This window comes from Thamnophis elegans, chromosome 10 (genome assembly GCF_009769535.1).
Source record: "Thamnophis elegans isolate rThaEle1 chromosome 10, rThaEle1.pri, whole genome shotgun sequence".
NCBI lineage: Eukaryota > Metazoa > Chordata > Lepidosauria > Squamata > Colubridae > Thamnophis > Thamnophis elegans.
Window position 1 is genome coordinate 23,432,928 of NC_045550.1, and position 22,236 is coordinate 23,455,163.

Genomic DNA, 22,236 nt, shown 5'->3' on the forward strand with positions numbered 1-22,236 from the left:
ACCTTATTTACACCAGCTGTTCGGCGGCGAGGAGAGGAATACCAGCTCGGTGGCAGTGGTGTCGTGTTTCGGCGGCCCCATTGCCTCCCCCACCCCTGCCCTCCGTTTGTCTGCTGTGGGATTGCGGAACTGGAAAGACCATCTCTGGATCCTGCAGACCTGGAAGATCCCATTGGCCTCAGAGACTCCGAAGCTTTTCAGGCTGCCTTGGCTATTTAATACTGAGGGAGCAAGCCCCATCTTGGAAACAGCAACGGGGTCTCTAGGCAAGTACAACGCCTGTTTCATCTCTTACCATTTATTTTTAATGGTGTGCCACTGGGAATCTCTTGGAGTGGCCCTATTTCCAGAAGAAAAACTTTGGATTTGTACTGCGGGTAGACAGATGATGATTGCACCGCGGGTTTGTTTTGAACCCCCACAGGACCTTCTGACTAACAAAGTTATAGAAAAAGAGAGGGGCTATAAGACACTCCCCCATATGTTTTGCTTGAACTATAACTGGTCCTCAGCCATTTCAACTCTGAACATTGAGAGCCGACTTTTTACCACCTGAACTCGCACTTTAAATTAATCAATTGCGCAATTTTTAATTTCTCCCTTTTCTTTCATCTTTCTCTTCTTTCTTTGTATGGGATATGTATGAGATATGTGTGAGATGAATGAATGGCCCACTTTTATAACCATATTGTTGTAAAATTTTGTGTTTTTTTAACTTTCACGTGGGGACTGCTTGGAAGAGTGTATGAGTACGCATGATTCGGAGGACCTGCCGGGAGATGCGGGGGCCACGGGGGTGGTTGAGGGGACTAGAGACACGGGAGAGGGTCGGGGTATTACGGTCGTAACAGGGAGAGGCAGATACGGCGGGGACTTTAGGGCAGGCCATTACCGGGGAAGGAGGGTTCGCTACATTACAGAGATCCCTCCTTCTGGCCCTAGGAGTCCCACTCCGAGACCAGATGGCGTAAGCAGTCAGGACCCTGGTCTCAGGCTGTTGTCGCTAAATGCCAGGTCTGTTGTACATAAAGCTCCTCTCGTCCGGGACTTAATTTTAGACGAGAGGGCAGACCTGGCATGTATTACTGAAACCTGGCTGGGCCCAGAGGGAGGAGTCCCCCTTGTAGAACTGTGCCCAGAAGGATTTCAGGTGCTACATCAGCCGAGAGCCCAGGGAAGGGGTGGGGGTGTGGCCGTTGTTATCCGAGAGTCGTTAGTTCCTCGTAGGGTCCCTGCTCCGGAGATTGTCGGGTGTGAGTCTTTGCTGTTAAAGTTGGACCTCAAGGGTCAAGTGGGTCTGCTGTTAACGTACCTGCCTCCCAACAGCGTTGCAGCAGCCCTCCCCTCGCTCCTCGAGTCGGTAGCCGAGCTGGCAGTTGAGTTCCCTAGGTTGATGGTCCTGGGGGACTTTAATTTGCCGTCGCTCGGTGAAAACTCGGAGGGGGCGCAGGAGTTCATGGCTTCCATGACAGCCATGGGCTTGACCCAAGTAATTCGAGGCCCAACCCATTCGGCGGGACACATGCTTGACCTTGTATTTCTCTCGGAGCAGTGGATTTGTGATCTTGGTCTGAGGGGGAACGACATCATACCCCTGTCGTGGTCAGACCACTGCCTACTGAGGCTCGACTTTCGGAGACCAAACCCCCACTGTAGGGAGGAGGAACCGACCAGGTGGTTCCGCCCCAGGCGTCTTATGGAACCGTCAAGGTTCCAGACAGAGCTTGGGGTTATTCCTGACACTTTCGCCCACAGTCCGGTGGAGACTCTGGTTGCTGCGTGGCACTCGGCAGCATCGGAGACCCTCGACCGGATTGCGCCACTGCGGCCCCTCCGAGGCGGCGGATCCCGGAGACCTCCTTGGTTCACCGAGGAACTCCGGGAGATGAAGCGCCGGAGGAGATGCCTAGAGCACCGTTGGAGGTCCGATAAGTCCGAAGCGAACCGAGCAATGGTAACCACCTGCACCAAGGAATACACCAGGGCACTTAGGGCTGCAAAAAGATCCCATATAGCCACCTTGGTTGCGTCCGCTGAGTCCCGCCCGGCCGCCCTGTTTAGGATAACCCGCTCCCTACTGAACAAAAGGGAAGCGGGGGAACCCTTGCAGGGCAGAGCCGAAGAGTATGCCCAATTCTTAGCGGACAAAATTGCTCGGTTTCGGTCGGACTTGGACTCCACCCCTGCAGCTCCAGCCGAGGCACAGGAGGATCAATTTGAACAACTCTGGGTTGAGTTTCAAGACGTTACCCCCGGGGATGTGGACAAGGCCATGAGGGCTGTAAGTACCTCCACCTGTGTACTGGATCCGTGTCCCTCATGGTTAGTTACTAACTGCAGTGAGGTGACACGAGGCTGGATCCAGGCGGTTGTCACCGCCTCACTTCGGGAGGGGAACTTCCCCGCCGCACTGAAAGCGGCGGTGGTGAGACCCCTCCTGAAGAAGCCATCTTTGGATCCAGCTATCCTTAATAATTATCGTCCAGTCTCCAACCTCCCCTTTCTGGGGAAGGTTGTTGAGAAGGTGGTGGCCTTCCAGCTCCAGCGGTCCTTGGAGGAAGCAAACTATCTAGACCCCTTCCAGTCAGGCTTCAGACCCGGTTACAGCACAGAAACCGCTTTGGTCGCATTGACCGATGATCTCTGGAGGGCCAGAGATGGAGGACATTCCTCCATCCTGGTTCTCCTCGACCTCTCAGCGGCTTTCGATACCATCGACCATGGTATCCTTCTGCGACGACTGCGGGAGGTGGGAGTGGGAGGCGCCGTGTTGTGGTGGTTCTCCTCCTACCTCTCGGACAGGTCGCAGTCGGTGTTAGTGGGGGGGCAGAGATCGTCCCCTAGGCCCCTAACTTATGGGGTGCCTCAGGGCTCGGTCTTATCCCCCCTACTATTCAACATCTACATGAAACCGCTGGGTGAGATCATTCGCAGGCACGGGATTAGATACCATCAATATGCGGACGATACTCAACTGTATCTGTCCGCCCCGTGCCAACTCAATGAAGCGGCAGACGTGATGAACCGCGGCCTTGAAGCTGTTATGGACTGGATGAGGGTTAACAAGCTCGTGCTCAACCCAGAAAAGACCGAGTGGCTGTTGTGTTTCCCTCCCAGAGATTCGACCAATATTCCATCACTCAGGCTGGGGGGTCAAATTCTACACCCCTCAGAGAGGGTTCGCAACTTGGGAGTCCTCCTGGACTCACAGCTATCGTTTGACCACCATTTAATGGCTGTGACCAGGGGGGCATTCGCCCAGGTTCGCCTGGTGCGCCAGTTGCGACCCTACCTGAATCGGGAGGCTCTCACAACAGTCACCCGGGCCCTTGTGACCTCTAGGCTGGAATACTGCAACGTGCTCTACATGGGGCTGCCCTTGAAGAGCATCCAGCGACTTCAGCTAGTACAGAATGCGGCCGCGCGAGTGATTGTGGGTGCACCTCGGTTCACCCGCATAACACCTATCCTCCGCGAGCTACGCTGACTACCTGTCGATCTCCGGATGCGCTTCAAGGTGCTATTAGTCACCCATAAAGCCCTACATGGCAGTGGATCTGGATACTTGAGAGACCGCCTTCTGCCAATTACATCCCTGCGACCAATAAGATCACATAGATTAGGCCTCCTCCGTATACCATCGGCCAGCCAGTGTCGGCTGGCAACTACAAGGAGGAGGGCCTTCTCAGTAGTAGCCCCGACCCTTTGGAACGAGCTCCCCGTAGAGATTCGCACCCTCGCCACCGTCCAGGCCTTCCGCACAGCCTTGAAGAACTGGCTCGCCCGTCAGGCCTGGGGACAAGGATAGTTCCCCTCCCGAATGATGAATGTATGTTGTTTACTATTTTATTATATGTCTTATCTTAATGTCTGTATTCCCCTTCCCCGATTTATGTGAGCCGCCTGAGTCCCCTCAGGGAAAAGGGCGGCCTACAAATATTAATAAAATCTACAAAAAAAAAAATCTACAATTATGTTTAACTGGAAGTATGGGTATTGTAAAAGGGTAGTGAGTATGTGGAAGAATGGGAGTCTTTGTTCCAGAAGGCACCTTGCTGCTTTTTGGGAGAAGGAGCATACAATTGATTAGAAAGAATCCCTTCCTGTCTTCCATCTTGCTCCCAGAACATGAAGTACTGTATTTGCTTCCACAGTGGGATAATGTAGCTCCAAGGCAGAGTTCTGTGTCTTAAGAATGATTTGTGTCTTCTGTTCATTTTCTGCAGGATACCAACAAATTCGTGTTACCCTCTCATTTTGAGGAAGGGAAGGAAAAATGCCCTTATGATCCTTCTCATGGCTATACAGGCCTCATTGTGGGTATGTAGTTCCATTCTCTCCAACCCTTTCCCATGCTGCAACTTGAATTCAGAATGGGCAGAGTGAGAAATTCCTCTGTGAAATGTCTGTGGAGCGTTTGCATGGAGCTTCAAAGGAATGCATCATCAGTGATCATGGCTTGAGGCTCTTATGGATCTCTGTCCCCTGCACTTAGTTTTGTGATGCCAAGCATGAACAGAATAATAACGTTGGAAGGAATTTTGGAAGTCTTCTAGTCCAACCTCTGCTCAAGCAGGAGGTCTTATACCCTTCCGGACAAATGGCTGTCCAGTCTCTTCTTGAAAACGTCCACTGATGTGATTTGATGCAGCTGCAGTCTCTTTTGGTATCAGAAAACAAAGCCCAGCCATCCCTGCAGTGCCCACCTCAGGCAGAGAGTTATGCAAACATCTCCCCCCTTTGGCGAGGTGATTGAATCCCCTTTTTAAAGAGTGTTCCCAGTTTTGCCATTTGTGCTACCTTTCTTCTTGGGGAGGAGGGGGATTGGTTGTCATTCCTCTGTTTTTAAATGTTCTTAATCATTTGTAAACCAATCAAACATGCTTGGAAGGAGGCAATGTACAATATAGATATATTTTCTTGCTTGGTTTATTTATTTATAGAAATGTCATGGGTGAGAAAAGCTTGGGTTGTTTCTTGAAAAATCTTTCTGTGTCTAGCCATGTTAAAATGGCCATGTCCTTGGCACATCCCAGTGGAAGAAATAGAGGAAAATTTATTTTAAAAGTTTATTAAAAAGTTGATCATATACTGTAATGAATAAATCTAAGTCCTTATTGCTTTTGCTCCATTTGTTTCCCAGATGGCAGTTTATATACAGCCACACGCTATGAATTCCGCAGCCTACCAGACATCCGACGCAACCGGCACCAGCGGCTCCTGAGAACTGAGGAATCCCCCTTGCATTGGCTGAATGGTAGGTCCTACAGCCGTAGCTCAGGTCTTTCATCCCTCACCCTCCTAGATAGTAAAAACAATCTTGCATTTACGTGGGTTGGAATCGTAGCTTACATCCATTCCCCAGAAAATGACAACCACTTGAGCTTTTCTTCTGAAAAGAAAATTCAAGTATGAACAGAGAGATCCTGCCTCACTTCCTTGAAAGACTCAAGGCTCATGACTGTTGACTTGCCCTGTGAAAGCAGCAGCAGCAGCAGCCTTAGACACATTCCTTTGAAAGACCGTGCTAACCTTTCTCCTCCTCTTGCAGATGCAGAATTTGTGGCTTCTGTGTTGGTCAGGGAGAGCACAAGGAGCTCTGTGGGAGATGATGACAAAATCTACTATTTCTTCACTGAACGTGCTGGGGAGGAGAGCACATCAATATTTGAGAAGACCCAGGTGCCCAGAGTAGCTCGAGTAGCACGAGTGTGTAAGGTAAAATAAATGGTCTGTTGTGAATATACACTTGCACTAATGATGGGATTTGGAGGGTTGGTTCAGGCTATTATGCAAATGAAATAGAGGCTTTGGATGCCTCTGGTCATCCCCATAATTTGTTCAAAAACATAAAGCTGAGTAAATGATGTGTTCAACCTGGCTCTCTTCTTTTGTTCCAGAATGATCTGGGTGGCAAGAAGATTCTCCAGAGAAAATGGACATCTTTCATGAAAGCAAGGCTGGTCTGCTACATCCCTTACTATGAAGTACTGAAAGATGTTGCCAGCCTGGATGTTGGCAACTGGACGAGCACTGTCTTCTATGCAACATTCATCTTATCAGCCCAATGGTGAGCCTAGCATTTTTATACTGTTGAATTCTGTATGGTTTTGGGACCTGATAATTTTTAAGGTTGGGGAAAATTTGGAATGTTGAGAACATGGGAGATGCAGAACAATGAACTTATTGTTATGGTTCATGGCATTTTATCTGAAGAGAATCTCCTAAAACCAACTTTACAGTTCTTAATTGGCAAGGGCCTTGTAATCTGTTTTATATGTAATTTCTCTGCATATCTGCATAAACTCCTTGTCTTCCTTTCTTCTTTCTCCCCCCTCAGTCTCATTTCAGTTTTAACCCTACACCCCTGCAGCCACTCCATATATCTGTTGAAAGGATCACTTGTTCACAGAAGCTTAAGCCTTTTAATAAATGATGTTAGTTTGAAAAGTTGCCTCCAGACTTCTGGTTTTTAATCAGTGTAGTTTTATGCTGAAAAAAAATATGCTTTGCTCTGCACCATGTCAGTTTTTGACATATTTATTTTTAATTAAAACATTCTGTCTTAAAGTCAGTGGAAGAGGAAAGCTGGTAGACACCAAAGGAGGTGTGTGAAGGCACAGGAGTGCTCACATGTGCTATATTGATTACCTCTGAGAATTGTACAAGAAAGAGGTGTTGGAATGTATCATAAATGACACTTTGAATAATGTGATCCATCAGCTTTACCAAAAGGCAAGCAGAATGCTTAGGAATGTTTAGGAAACAGGACAGAAACTAGACAGGAAATGCCATGGGACTCTTGAGTATTGGGTCAGTTTTAATCTACCGGTTTAATCTACCTGTTGTGCTGGAGAACTTGCATCCTTTACCATACAGCAAATAATGTAGAGTCCTCAAGCAAGAGAAGTTGATCATATATATCTGAATGTTCTAGGAAATATTTTCACAAACTGGTATAAATTAATTCAGTCTAAGTTCCAAGCCAACAGATACAGACTCAATCCACTTTTGAAAGAATTCTAGAGTGTATGCTGTAGATGTTCTAAACTCATTAAACCACTGAGAAAATCATTTGATGTTGATAGGGAAAAATTGGCAATTGAATTCCTAATCTTTTCAGGAGCTCTTGAGCTAATTCTTCTTGCCGTCAGATTATTCTTGAACCTTTTTTTTCTTAAACACTGATGCAGCAGGATCCTTCTTCTTGTAGGCTAGGCATTTTATATTGGCCACGACAGGCAGATTCTTTAACTATACACAATCCTCATTCCATGAACATCTGTGAGTGGATAGAGGAACACAAAAGACTTCTTGGTTGTGATTACCAGTACAGTTATCTGTCCTTATAAATGTTTTGGTTTGTATTTGGTATAACAACCAGCCAGAATTGCTGTGGGCGTTTTATGAAAGAAACTCTTCTGGGTGACTAGCTGTGGTATAGACTACTACTAGCTGTGTATGCAAAAGGAAAAAGTGATTAGAAGGAAAATCACACTAATATTTTGGCAAGATCTCTTTGGTGCAACTGGGGACAAAGACTGCAATTTATCATATGGACTGTAACTACAACCACAGCTGCATGTTTCTTTTACTTCTTATTTTTGAACTAAGCCAAGGCCAGCTTTTTGCATGTTTCTCTTAATGATACTGTGAATTTTACAAGTTCTCCTCAGTTAATTAGCACCTTTGTGCTTTTGTAATATTTGTCAGCTTTGAAGTCTGCATTTTTAGCAAATGCCACCCAGGAAGCTACATCCCCATTGTGAACGGACTGCATATCAAACGTATTTATTAATAATCAGCCCATGCCATTGATCTCAAAGAAGTGTTCGGACTGTGCAAGATGTTTTTTGTGTAATCCTTTCAAATGTATAAGACTTCCTTTTATCTTCAAAAATAAAACATATCAATGTCGTGCATCTTCAGTTGCTTTTTCCTCCATGGATCAGTATAGTTGAATTATGGAATTTGTTGTTAGGTATCAGAATGGCCCAAGGAATTTAGATTTTTTTTAAAGACTAGACAATTTGGAAAGGTGGGGGGGGGGCTACCAGCAGCAATTAATTTTAGTGATTGCTTGCTACTTCCATAATTGTGTGATACCAATAGCTGGGTGAAATGAGTCCTTAGCCTGATACTTCTGTGTTAAGATTCCAAGGTTTCACCATCCTCTGCTACTGCACCTTCCCTGTTCCCCTGTCTTTTGTGAGAGTTAGGCCTTAAGGAAGACTAATGGGCTGTATTCAACCCAGGAGATTCATTGCCACTTCTCTATGTGTTCCATTCTTTTGACCCAGGAAGTGGCAGCAAAGAATTGATAAACACAAATCTGAAGAAACGGTGGCTTTGTTCTTCAGAGCATGATAAGGAATGTTGAGATTTCAGATTCTTTATAATATCCTAGATTATGACAGAAAGTCATCAGAGTCAGTTATTAAGTTATTACATGAAAGAGACTGAGCCAGTTCCAAAGAATGGTATACTTAAAGAATTTGGTGTATAGCCTTATGTTCTAAAACCAGACATTCATAAGATCAAGGTAGCATACCAAGACCAATGGCAATGTTCAGAGACCTTATGATGAAGTACTTCCTGGCAGGTTAGCAACAATGATGGGATGCAGCATAAAGAATCTGATAATGTTGCTATGAGTTACAAGATGTTAAAATAGCAACATTGTAGCTGGGTGTGATCAAAGCAACAACTAATGATAGATTAAACATGCTCTGTGGTTTGTAAACCACTATTTATAGTTCAGCATGTTGTATGAAAGTCCATTGGGTTATTTACACTGTGATTTGGCCTATTGTGAAAAGGCAACCTATATCAAAAACACTGTGGGAGTTTTAGTGGCCTCAAAAGTGTAGTAACAAAATCTTGTTGGTATTTTAAGACCCTGGCAGTTGCCTGATTGTGTTTGGTGCTATTGATAAATTTTCAGATTACTGACATCCTCTGCCAGACAAGTTTCTTCACAACCCCAGTGAATCTTTGTATCTTGCTGCCATGCTGATGACAATTTTTTGGAAACCGAACAAATATAAAAATGAAGACCAGCTGTGTGACTGCAAAAAAGTTGCATGTCAGTCCTAAGGAAATGTAATCCTTCACAGAAATTAAAATTTACCTTCTCCTGGTTTGTGATAGATGTTTAGAGCCTTGAGATTTAGGTTTTCCCACCATTTTCCTATATTTTCCAGGAGGAGCATAGAAGTGTCTGCTGTTTGCCGATACAACATCTCAGAGGTGCGAGCGGCTTTTGAAGGGGCATACATGGAATACCAAGACTCCTCCCGCAAGTGGTCCCAATATACTGGGGATATACCAGAGCCACGGCCAGGATCAGTGAGTTACATTCATCTGTATCTCATCTTCATTTTTATTCAGATGAACTATACAGGGGTTACACGTACTCCCTTGTCATAAGAGATCCAAAGATCCAGGGTGAAATATGGTAGATATGGGAACTCCCTGTGATATTTTACAGAGGAGTTAACCCTTTTAAAAAAAAAACTATAAGTAAATGATCAAAAGACGTAGTATATGGGGAAATTATATGGGAATACATTTAAATCTTTGCTGCGGTTTGAAGCAGAGGTGGGTTCGGACCAGTTCGGCTGAATAGGTAGTAACTTGGCTTGCCACGCTGCCAAACCAGTTCTCTTGGCTGCGCCATAGGCAATGCCATATTGTGTGTAAGCAATTTTTTATTACTGTGCATGCGTGCATAGCACGCATCAAGCACATGCAAATAGTGCGCATTAAGCACGCGCAAAGCGCATCCCCGAGTGAACCAGCAGTAGCAGCAGCTGGAACCCACCCCTGGTTTGAAAGTGTGCAAGTCCATCAAAAGGTTTTAATTTGTACGCTTTTTATGTAACCTTTTGACAACTTAATTCCTCTGGTTGGCTTGGATTATGCTGCTAACATTTCTAATTGATAACGATTAGAACTGGACTAAAACATAAGTGGAAGGAACCAAGTTAAAGAAAGGAACATTAAACTTTGGATCTGGTGGGGCCAATTATAGCAGTTTCCTCTCTGCAGTGCATTACCAATCGGGCTCGCAAAAGAGGCTACAACTCATCCCAGGATCTGCCCAATGGGGTACTGGATTTTATCAAGCTTCATCCACTGATGTATGATGAGGTGAAACCTACAGACAGAGTCCCTCTGCTAATAAAGAAAAATGTGGCCTACACCCAGGTTGCAGTAGACAGAGTCCAAGCCCTGGATGGGCATATGTATGACATCCTCTTTTTGGGAACAGGTAATTGCAGTTAAATTCATCATGTATGTATGTTTGTGTGTACTCTAACAACTCAAGAGAGTTTCAGTTGTTAGCCCCTTTCTTAACTATATGAAAGGAAGGCTAATCATAATTTGATTTTTTCTTATAAATTTTCCAAACCTCTATATTCTTTATAACACAGACCTTCCCTAAAACTAAACTATCTCAGTGTCATTCAGTTATGGTTGACATGCAAGTGCTGTATATTTCCTTATATCACTTTATAGTCTAACTCCCTCTGTGTTGCTTCTGGAGGGAGTGCATGCACCCTTTCACTGCAAACAAAGAATTCACCTTTTTTTTAAAACTTCCCCTGCTCAGATAATCTTTCCCTATGTTTTAAACTTAATGGTTCTCATTTAAAAACAGACAACAGATTTAACCCATTTAAAAGAGGAATGGGAATTTTGTTCTAGAAAGCGGTAGGTGACATCATGGACACAGAGTTCTGGATAGTATTTACAATGCTCTTAATTCAGAAATATAATTCTCAGCAACAAGAATGGGTGGACCAGGCAAATCTTTGATTTGTAATGGTTGCTATAAATGACCACTTGAAATCAGATTTCCTCCAGAAGTCTTCAATGCTTAGAATTTCAGCACCAAGATATTATGATGATGCAGATTTAGGAATTCCACCCTGTAACACAGATTAGATCTATATTATTAAAGTGTACATTTGCTCCATTTCAATATGGAATTGGATGATACCTCATTTCCTGATCAGAATTAGGATGAAAGCACATCTTACAAGTGGGGCTACATAATGAGATCGTAAAGTTAATTCTTCTTGTTGCTCCTTTAAATAATTATCTACCTCTGAATAGGTAATGGATGGATTCACAAGGCTGTCGTCATTGGCTTGAAGGTCCATATCACAGAGGAGATGCAGGCCTTCAAGAACCCCCAACCTGTAGAGAACATCATCATTTCCAAGCAACAGGTATGAACAGCTGTAGACCTGCTCCCAATACCATTAAATACAGCTCTTTAAATTACACTTCTAGTGAAAAGACATGCACTACAAAAATAATAAACTAATTTGAATAGTTGCATCCAAATTTAAGAATCAAATCAAGACAATCTGAATTTATCACCAACTTTTGCCTAGTGTCTCTTTAGCTGGTTTCCATGTCCACAACACGCTGGAAGATAAAATAACTGATGTTTTACTTTTTCATTTTTGAATGATTTTCTAACTTGTTTCATTTTATTTCACTTTTAATTTATTTTTAAAAGTGATTTTAGCTTGCTTTTCATTATTAAATGAATTCCACTAATTAGACCCTAGAGCAAAATGTACTGAATTTTAAAACGGATGAATATTTTAGACTTTAAAAGTTTATTTTCATCTTAACTGAATTCCTTCCAGCAGTAATCCACTCATGGTAACCTTGAACTTTCTTTATTTCCCTTGTGTAATTCAGGTGTGAAAAAAACCCAGTTTTGTTGTTATCATTATACAACTGAGAAATAAAAACCAATCACCCGGCATCCAGATTTATTTTCTGTCTGTCACTACCATTAAAACATCATAATGTAGCTTTAAACAAAGGTAGGCTGTCCTCAAGCCTTGCCTTCCATAAAATAAAGAAATAAAAGTACAACTACAGTAGTGGAAGCATGGTGTGGATGGTTTTATTAGTGGTGGTACCACTCCTAGGTAAAAAAAAATTGCCTTGAAGCTATTTATTTGCCCTTTTTGTTAGCTATTTAGTCCACCCTATCTAGCAACTACCACTTATCGAAGGACTAATAATATGGTTTGAAGCTTGCTATTCTAGTTTCTTTGTGAGGATATTTGCTTCTCACTTTCCATGATTTCTTTCCAAGGTCCCAAATGTCCCCTAAATCTTTCAAGCCTGGCTGTTTTTTTTACTTGACATTTTTCATTAGATGCTTTCATAACTGTTGGAAAGGAGGTCAACACAGGGGGATTAGTTAGGAAGTCAATACATTAGCATTTCTCCTATTGGGTTTCTCTGTTTCTGTCAGGCAAAAAAGTGCTGACTCTGTTTCAGCTTTATCCCAAGTTTATTCTAGATCAGGGGAGGGAAACTATGGCCCTTTTATGACTTCTGGGCTTCAACTCCCAGAATTCCTGAGCCAGCCATAAAAGGGCCATGATTTCCCACCCCTGCTCTAAATGCTACAATTGATTTATGGCCAAACGTGAGAAGCTGCAGGGGGAAATAATGTTTAATCTGTATAAAAAGCCTTCTTCATTCTGGTTCTCTCCATGAACTGGATTACTCTTCACCTTCATTCAGCATGGGTATGAAGAGTTGGCATACAACACATCTGGAGGATATGGGATAGGCTGTGTTAAAATTTCAGCTATTAGTTTTGTAATACTAATATATATTAATAACATATCTGGGCTGCAAAAATCCAATTCTTTGGCAGCAAAGAAATAGAATTTTCTCTATGTGATCATCTAGTGTTCATTTGAGTTTTTCAGCCCAAGTATGATATACTCAGGGTGCACTCTTACTATGATCTTTGTTTCAACAGAATATTTTTAAGTTTAATTCAACCTGTTCAGGTGTCTTTTGCTCATATCACTTTGAGAAACAATAATTAACTAACAATCCTTTTACTTACTAGAAGAAAAAGGCAAGTAGGATGCAAAGAGAAGACTGCCCCCCCTTCCATTAAAGAGAAAATGTCTGTTCCCGGATGTTTTGATATGAAAGTTGCTATTGGAGACTCACTTCTTCATACTAGGATAGGGAGTTGATAGAATAATACCCTTGATCCATGTTGAGTAAATAATAAATAAATGTGAAATAAATGGCTGCATGGATAATGCCAGCATTGTGTTCTGTTTCATTGCTTCCATCTGCTGGAAAACTCTGATGCTGCAGCCAAGACAACAAAGAGTATCTTTTTTTTTTTGGATCATAATCCTCCTTAACAGAAACACCAAATATTATTCTGAGAGAGAAATATTCTGTTGGTGAAACAGAAGGATAAAGTAGTAGAGAAATCCGAGGCAGAACCGTTTTACCAACTATTGATAGATAATGTTCATGACATTTTTTCATATAGCACACCTACACAAGAATGACCTTGATTTATTTCATTAACTCATATTGCATGGGTTCATATGACCCAATATCCATAGAGGATGACTTTGTATCACATACTAAGACAAAAAGTGCTTGCCTAGTTTGTGCCCTATGTGTAATATGAACAGTCATTGGTTTTGCTTCCACGTGTTTAACTAGATTCATGGATGTTTGTTATGGAAACAACAAAGAAGGGTCAGTTGGCTAATTCAACTAAGGGAAGGGAGGTAAATATACCACCAAACCAACCAAAACTTTCATAAACTAATTCCACCCAGCTGTACCATGGGAATATAAAAAAAGTTAGTTGCCCGGTTTTACTTCCCTGGTTCTCCAGGGACATGATCTGAAGAGGAAAGAGTGGATGAAAAAGCAAGCCTCTCCATTATAGTGCCACTGCCAAGGCCTGATAGTACATAATAATATATCTCAGACAGTGATAAATTGCAGCAACCCAATTATACCTAGTGCCTTCTGCATGACTGATGGGAAGGACATGTTAGATAGTAAAGCAATGCTAGAATTATCCAAATGCAAGGACTGATAAAAAAACCTGATGATTTTCTGGCAAGTATTTTTTATTCACCAAATGGATATTTTTAGTTCAAATAGCATCACTATTTCCAAAAGCACCAGTAAGAAAGATCTTGTCAGTGACTAACTGGACTCTTTGTATTGTGGAAACAGGGTCACACTTTGTTGGTTTTTTTTTACTGTTTCCTCTTGCCATCACCTAATAATGGCTATCTATCTCCATTCCTTTATCTACCTATATGGGAAGAAGAAGTGGCCAGGACATTAGAGGTGCTTCCAGATTGTAGTTCTACTACAGGGACAAAAAATGGTTGGGCAGTTGTTGATTTCCATTCACATGCTTAATCTGGTTATTGAACTAGTTCATTAAAAAACTTAAAATGTGTTACCTTAACCAAGCTGGTGAAAAAAGCAGCTGCTGGTTCTTTAATTGAACTAATTAAACATTTGAAAATGTTTTGTGGAAATAAAAACAGGCTGGGGCACTGGGAGAAAAAGAGTCAGTTGTGTCATTTTGTGAATGAGTCTGGCATGACAGAAGCTCCACCAGGAAGCCCTCTCTGTGTTATCCTTCTGAGTGTCAGCAGAGGTTTCAGTGGTAAAGCAGCCTTGGGATGCCACACCTTAAGCTGCCATTCATCTTTGATTTGGCAAAATCAATACCCTGCCTTAGGGAAGGGATGGGAAAACCATGACAGATACATTCATCAAGAATAGTATGTGGAATTGGTGCTAAGCATCTTTCTTTTGCAGAGGAACTTATATGTTGGGGCCCAGAGTGGCGTCTTGCAGTTACCACTCTCTACTTGTTCACAATACATCTCCTGCTTCAGTTGCATCCTGGCCCGGGATCCATATTGTGCCTGGGATGGCAAGAGCTGCCGAGAAGTAGCTGATGTTCTGGACAGGTAGGAAAATAATGATTGTGAAGAAAAAAATGTGGGTTCAGGCTTCCTGTCTCTAACTGAGATCAGGGTTTTTTTCAGGATCTGCTGCAGCTTCTGTAGACATCCTATTTATTAGATCAGTAGAGTCACATTAGGTCTGAAGTATGCCTTCTCTGTGCATTTCATTCAAAAGAGGGCATCCAGTAGGATTCTCTTGCTTTGGTGTTAAAATTTGGCTCATATTGAGAGTCAGTTGTAGCAACAACAATAAAGGACATAGTTGGTCATACAATCAGTCTGGATTTGACATTTTTATCCACCTATTAAGCTTTCCAAGGTCCTGAAATAGGTAGATGTTGTTTGATGGTGTATTAATTAAATTTATAGGCTGCCCATCTCCCAGTGACCTGAGTAATTTAAATGAACAATACAAAATACTGCAAAAACTGCACAAGACAAAAGAACAATGATGGCAAAGAAAACAAACCCAGAGGGGAACAGAAAGGAGCATTAGTTGTCTTCTCCAAAGATCTGGGCAAAAGGCCAGGCCTTGATGCCGCTTTGAAATACCAATAGGATGGGAGTTGGGGTGTGTGTGTGTGTGTGTGTGTGTGTGTGTGTGTGTGTATGAGAGAGAGGGAGGGAGACGGAGAGGGAGAGAGGGAGAGGGAGAGAGAGATATCTCATTCTAGAGGGCAGGTGTTACTACAGAAAAGATACTCTTCCCGACAATGTCTCTGATAAGAGGCATTGTTTAATCAGTGGAACCTAGAGCATACCAACCCAATCTCAGCTATAGAGTATTTCTATTATTATATACAAGCATATTAAAAGCTTCCCAAAATTAACAGCTCAAAAATGCAAGGCAGCTACTCATTAAACATAATTAAACAGACTATATAAATTAACTTAATTTCTTTAAATAAATAACTCTTATCTATTTCTTTATTAAAATATTGTGAGTTTAGGTTCAGTTTAGGTCTCCCCAGATAAGGAAGAGCACTTTATTTTATGCTGTTATTATATGCTGTCTGAGAATTTAGGTCTCTGTAGAGTGATTGCACATTACACTGTGAGATGAAATAAGAAATGTTGGTAAGAACTGCAGTTTCTCTCATTATGCATATTGAAATGCTGAGCAAACGAGTATTTATATAAGTATGTATTAAAGAATCTGCATACATGCCAAAGAAATTTAATGTGAAGTTTGCTGAATTTGCAGAGATTAAGAATATTTTAGCTGCTGTGTTTCCTAACTGATCAGAGTCCTGCTTATTTTCACCAGATCTCTGCTGATTCAGGATGTGCTGCATGGCAACATGGGCTGCTGGAATGATTCTGTGCAGGGTAAGTTTGTCTGTCCCTTCCCTCCTTGGTCCCATCTCTTTCTTAGTAGTTGAATGAATGATTATGCAGAAGAGATCGACTGCTTCCTAATTCTTTTGGACAGAAAGAGTAGCAGATTCCTTTTCTTCTCCTTTTGCAGACTTAGTGTTCCCAGATAACCAAATATAACCAGTATAAATGTTTGTGCAATAATAAAATAAACACAAAAGCCCAATTATCCATGCACAAACTTGTAGCCTCATATTCAGGCAACCTATATATAATTCTTAGCTTTATGAGTTTCTTCTGCTTTCAAAAATAATGTCCTGGATCCTGCAAGCAAGTTCAGTGATGGGTTAGGAGAAAATAGAAATGCCAAGTAGCTTAGACTCATGGGCATAGAAGGAACAGCCAATGGAAAGAGATTTTGGATAAAGCAGTTGTGATAATTTCTGACCTGAGCTTAAATATCTGGATTTCTGCAAATTCTGTTCCCAGATGGTTTTTCTTTCCTAAAAAGGCAAGGCACTTGGTTAATTTGTTTTTAAACTGTATTTTCAGAGTTTCGACGTTCTCATTCTTACCTGAGCACTTGAAATCTTACCTCCTTCAGATTGAGAGTCCCAAACCCCTCTTCCCTACTATTAAAGTGACACTGGGTGCTGACACTGGATGTAATAACAACAGAAATTGGGTAGTGAGAAACCTTTTGTCTGTTATTGTGTTTCTTACAGCTGTGCTGGTGCAGAAGAACCGGACAGTGCTGCATGGTGGTGATGTGCTCTTGCCTTGTGAACAGACATCCAACTTGGCACGAGCAACTTGGATGGTGAATGGCACCAAAGTGCTTGCTGAGGATGGGCAAGGACACTTCCGCTTAGGCGTAGATGGATTGTTGGTGACAGACACACAACTTGAATACAGTGGGGAATACCAGTGCTATGCTGAGGAGAATGGCCTGGAGACCTTGGTAGCCACCTATGCTCTAACTGTGCTGCCCAAAGAACTGGGGCCACAGCTGCCCAGCACTCCAACCCTCCCATCTTGGCATTTGGCCAGAGAAGATGCTGAGAACATGAACTTTATCTACTTTGTGATCATCACAGTGCTGAGTGGAGTATGCTTTGTGCTCATTGTTGTGCTTTTCTATGTCTGCTGCTTGCAGAGGCGTAGAGGCAAGTATCAGCTGGGAGGTCCCCAACCATCAAGTGTAGAACTGCAGACTGTGTCTTCAAATTGCCTGAGCAAAGGAAGGCAGGATGAAGAGGAACTGAGCACCTATCCAGATGGCTGCCTTCAGATCATCCCCGGAGAAGCCTCTACCTTGTCACTGTCCCCCAAAGTGACACCTCTGGCCCTTCCCCCTCCCCCTCCCCCTCTCCCTGCTGAGTTCACCAATGGCATTTCAACATTGCCCAACATGCTGCGCAAAATGAATGGCAACAGCTACATGCTCCTGCGACAGAATGAGGAGCCATGTACTTCGCCACTGTACAACTCTTTCACCGAGGAGCTGAGCAAAATTCTGGAGAAGCGGAAACACACCCAGTTGGTAGAAAAACTGGATGAGAGCTCTGTGTAAGTGGGGGAGAGAGTCCATGCGCTGAACTATTCTCTCTTGCCACTGCACAATTCCGCCTTCTCAGGTCAAAAGAACCAGTGTTAGGACTCAGCAACTACCTCCGGAGTGAGCCTCCGGAGCCACCACAGACTCCGCACTCATTTCTTTTATCTTACTGTTGTCTTTTTTGTTGTTGCTGCTGCTGATTGTTTTGTTTTTCAATTGCTGTTAACAAAGAAATCTGTTTAAATGGGAATTATATTTATATAAAAGGCTGATCAATAAACGGGGGCCACAGAGATGTGTTGGGTTGTCTGGTTGTCTCCTACTTCCTTCCATCATGAGGCATCTTTGAATCCTGCCCGCCAGAAACGAAGGCTTAACTATGATTTTAAGAAGTTGGTACCTAAACTTTGATAAAACCCTCTAAACCACAATTTACAGTCCAATTGCCTTTATGTATTCCTTTTTTTAATATGAAAATTGCATTTAATTTGTTTTTAAGGTGAATTGCGATCATGAATGGTGATAGATGAACCTGCTTAAATGTGATTTTCCCTGAATAACTTTAGGCATTCTTGTTGTTCTCTATTTTACACACACAGTTTATATTCATAGTTGTTGAACAGTCAGCACAGTGAATGGATAGGTCATCTCTGATCTTCCTCTGAGTAGAGTACTCAACAAGGCCAGGAGAGAGGTACTGACTGTGGTAATTCAGCTACGTCTAGAGGGCTGTAGGGTGCTCCCAATAGCAACTAGTGAATAGCAACTAGTGAATTATACTACGATCCTGGCATTTTAATTCTAATGGCCATAAGGTACATTAAATCAAACCGTATGCCCATTAAAGGTAACTTACAAGTTTTGAATGCCACCTTGCTGCGACAGAGTAAAAGGTCAAAAATGAACAATCATTTGCCTCAGAGCTACCCGGATAAATTTGGATTACAGTACTTTTTACTTATCTATATGAACTCTCTTCTGTTTCCTTCAAAGTGTTGTGTTTCTTTTTCTCTGACAATAGATTTCATGCATAGAAAAATGTGTAAAATTTGAATTTAGTGAGGTGCAAGAATAGATGCTTAGATCTTGGTATTAGGTCATATCTTTTCTAAAATCTACTACAGAGAATATTTTCTTGATTGGATTTAGTATAGCAATAGCACTTAGACTTATATACTGCTTCACAGTGCTTTACAGCCCTCTCTAAGAGGCTTACAGAGTCAGCATATTGCCCCCAACTATCTGGGTCTTCATTTTATCAACCTCAGAAGGATGGAAGGCTGAGTCAACCTTGAGCCTGGTGAGATTCGATTTGCCAAACTGCTGGCAGCTGGTGATCAGCAGAAGTAGCCTGCAGTTCTGCACTCTAACCACTGCGGCTCTTATAGTGAGCATATAGTGAGAGAGTTTGACATCTGCCAAACTTCATGAGACAACGCTGCTTATGCCTAATACGGAGTAGCAGAACACTGAAGTTTATTTTATTTACCCCATTGGGGTAATATGTTGCTCTGCTTGATGGAGACTCAAAGTGGTTTACAAAATCCTCGTCAGTAAAATGATTTTAAAAAATCACATCAGACTGGAAAAAGATGAAACATTTTTTATTTATTGATCATATTTAGGTACCATCCAACTCATTCTCAACAGGACAATGAATTAGAACTGCAATAAAATGTTCACCAAAGAAATAAAATCAGCAAGTGCTGCAGCAAAGGATCTTCACGATATTCCAGCCACCTTTGCGTTCCTAAGACATTGCAACATGGTATGATTTAAATGTGTTGGCTGTAAGCCTCAAGAAACCATTCCCTCTACTTGCTATAAACATGAGGTTGTATTCTAACACATCTGGAGGGATGTGAAAGACTTTCCCAAAACAATCCAAGTCATCTAGAGCTGCCCTTGTTCTAACATGAATGAGTGAGGATCTACATTATGGAGTCAGAAAAGAAGAATTTGCTAATGAAAAAGTGACTTCAATGGTAGAAAGCAACATTTTAGTTTCAATTTTGATCAAATTAATCTGAATCGCAAATAATTTCTCACTCCAGTTCACTAGAATTAATGGTATGTAGGCATGGGCCGCTAATATAGGGTATTGTTAGGATTTCTAAAACATCAATATGAGCTTTGAAGAATACTATTTTGTGATAATCATGTTTTTGATGGTCTTTTCTAATGTTAGGAAATCTGATTTTTTTTCCTGCATAACATTTGAACTTAGATACTTCAATATATGATATAATTTACTTGCTCCAGCTATGTTTAAAATACCACTAAGAAACTCATTAATAGCTCTTGTTTTGATTAGATCACTCAAAAACTGCTTAAGGTATTTGTGGGCCATATTAAACTTTTCTGTTATGTTAATGATAACGTGTACACCTAAAGGACATATAAATATATTTTTGTACTGCAAATTTGTTAAAGACCATCTGAATGAAACCTTAACGATCAGCCTAAAGATCTTAGCATAACCAAAACACTGACAGCAGAAGTTGCTGTCTTTTAAGTGTAGTTTCCATGATGGAGAAATTACAAGCTTCAAAATGTTTTCACTTCTGTTGCAGCTACAATGGATGATATATTACCATCCTCCAACTTAACCAGGAAGTACTTTTCTTTTACAAAAAAATAAAAATATCTCCTTTTATCTCTTTTTTTCTTGTATGAGTGGACCTCTGCATTCTCTTCAAGAACTTCGAAAATACTTCTTTCAAATTAACAATCATCCTTTCAAAATGAGCCCATCAAACACTGAATTGCGTTCTATGTCATAGATTTATATAAGCATATTGGTATTTTGATGTCTTTAATACACCCTACTGATGCCCCCATTGCTTTTTCATTCTTCTATCAGCAGCCTAACGTTCACCCCCTTCCAACCTCCATCCACTCCACAATCTACATAGATTCTCTGTGGATAGTGAGGAATTTTTGTCCCCTTTTAAAAGGGATGTGTGTGTCTGCATAAATTCAACTAAGCATTTCAAGAAATCCTTTTGGAGTTATTCAGTCCTGCTCACTAGGTGAATAATTTTATTCCAACAGCAGACCATAACTTGAGCTGGTAGAAATGATGAGTTGTCTGGCATCTAAAAGATGTATCAAATATGAGTCTGTACATTTCATGCTTCTGTAATCGCACTGGTACTTTTTAAACTTTTTAATAAAAAGATTTTAACTGCTAATTTAGATTTGATAACACATGGTAGCCCTTAAGGGAAAAAAACAAATAACTTTGACTGACATAAATCCCATTCTGACATTTATCTTAGTAAACATACATTGGACATAAGGAATTTTGTAAAGGGCAAATTTTCTATGAAAATTCACTATATAATCTGAATAAATTGAGGCCAATATAGAATGCAAATTTATTTCAACTGAATATTATGCTCAAATTAGAGATAAATTGCAACAATGTCAAGATATGCAGTAATTGAAGCAAGTATATATTGAATCCTCACAAATGTTGAGTTCAGTTCCACTTTAGCCCTGAAAGCCAACTAGGTACAATAATACAATAGCAGAGTTGGAAGGGACCTTGGAGGTCTTCTAGTCCAACCCCCTGCCTAGGCAGGAAACCCTATACCGTTTCAGACAAATGGCTATCCAACATCATCTTAAAGACTTGGTGTTGGGGCATTCACAACTTCTGGAGGCAAGCTGTTCCACTGATTAATTGTTCTAACTGTCTGGAAATTTCTCCTCAGTTCTAAGTTGCTTCTCTCCTTGATTAGTTTCAATCTATTGCTTCTTGTTCTACCCTCAGGTACTTTGGAGAATAGCTTGACTCCCTCTTCTTTGTGGCAACCCCTGAGATATTGGAATACTGCTATCATGTCTCCCCTAGTCTTTTTTCTCTTAAACTAGACATACCCAGTTCCTGAAACCGTTCTTCATATGTTTTAGTCTCCAGTCCCCTAATCTTTGTTGCTCTTCTCTGCACTCTTTCCAGAGTCTCCATATCTTTTTTACATCGCGGGGACCAGAACTGAATGAAGTATTCCAAGTGTGGCCTTACCAAGGCATTATGAAACTTCACGGGATCTCGATTCTAGCCCTCTGTTTATGCAGCCTAGAACTGTGTTGGCTTTTTTGGCAGCTGCTGCACACTGCTGGTTCATATTTAAATGGTTGTCCCAAAGGTGACTTTGGGCTAGTCACTCTCTGAGCCGAACCCACTTCACAGGGTTGTTGTGGAGAAAATAGGAGGAGGAATGCTATGTTGGTTATGTTCATCACCTTTAGTTATATCTAAAAATAAAAATGATATACATATATAAATTTTCTAGCAATGATCTCTCCTCTTCCCATGTGAAGTCTATTTAGGCTTCCGTACAAAATGTTTTGCACAAGCCTTCTTTCAAATAGCTTAATCCAAATTATACTTGATTTTAAAAATACTAAGCAGCACTGTGTATTTCACCTGGCAACAAATTGGTAGTCAGTGCAAAACATTTAGCCCAAATACTCTTTGAATCTTTTCAGACTTTCCAGGCTTTGGGTATTATTTTCTAAACCATCCAAAGAGACAGCCCCATATATAAT

At 41.6% G+C, this 22,236-nt stretch overlaps 1 protein-coding gene across 8 annotated transcripts in view; it reads left to right on the plus strand.

Moving 5' to 3' along the window:
• Window positions 1-17,977, plus strand: part of SEMA4G (semaphorin 4G) — a 127,185-nt gene extending 109,208 nt beyond the window's left edge. For all 8 annotated transcript variants that reach the window (XM_032226014.1, XM_032226018.1, XM_032226017.1 and 5 more), the window contains 10 exons: window positions 4,227-4,320; window positions 5,144-5,257; window positions 5,552-5,718; window positions 5,901-6,070; window positions 9,204-9,348; window positions 10,051-10,273; window positions 11,122-11,237; window positions 14,653-14,807; window positions 16,072-16,133; window positions 16,847-17,977. In XM_032226014.1, the coding sequence (XP_032081905.1) occupies window positions 4,227-4,320; window positions 5,144-5,257; window positions 5,552-5,718; window positions 5,901-6,070; window positions 9,204-9,348; window positions 10,051-10,273; window positions 11,122-11,237; window positions 14,653-14,807; window positions 16,072-16,133; window positions 16,847-17,694 (2,094 nt within the window). In that variant the 3' untranslated portion in view covers window positions 17,695-17,977. The remainder of the gene's footprint in view (window positions 1-4,226; window positions 4,321-5,143; window positions 5,258-5,551; window positions 5,719-5,900; window positions 6,071-9,203; window positions 9,349-10,050; window positions 10,274-11,121; window positions 11,238-14,652; window positions 14,808-16,071; window positions 16,134-16,846) is intronic.
• The last annotated feature ends 4,259 nt before the right edge of the window (window positions 17,978-22,236 follow it).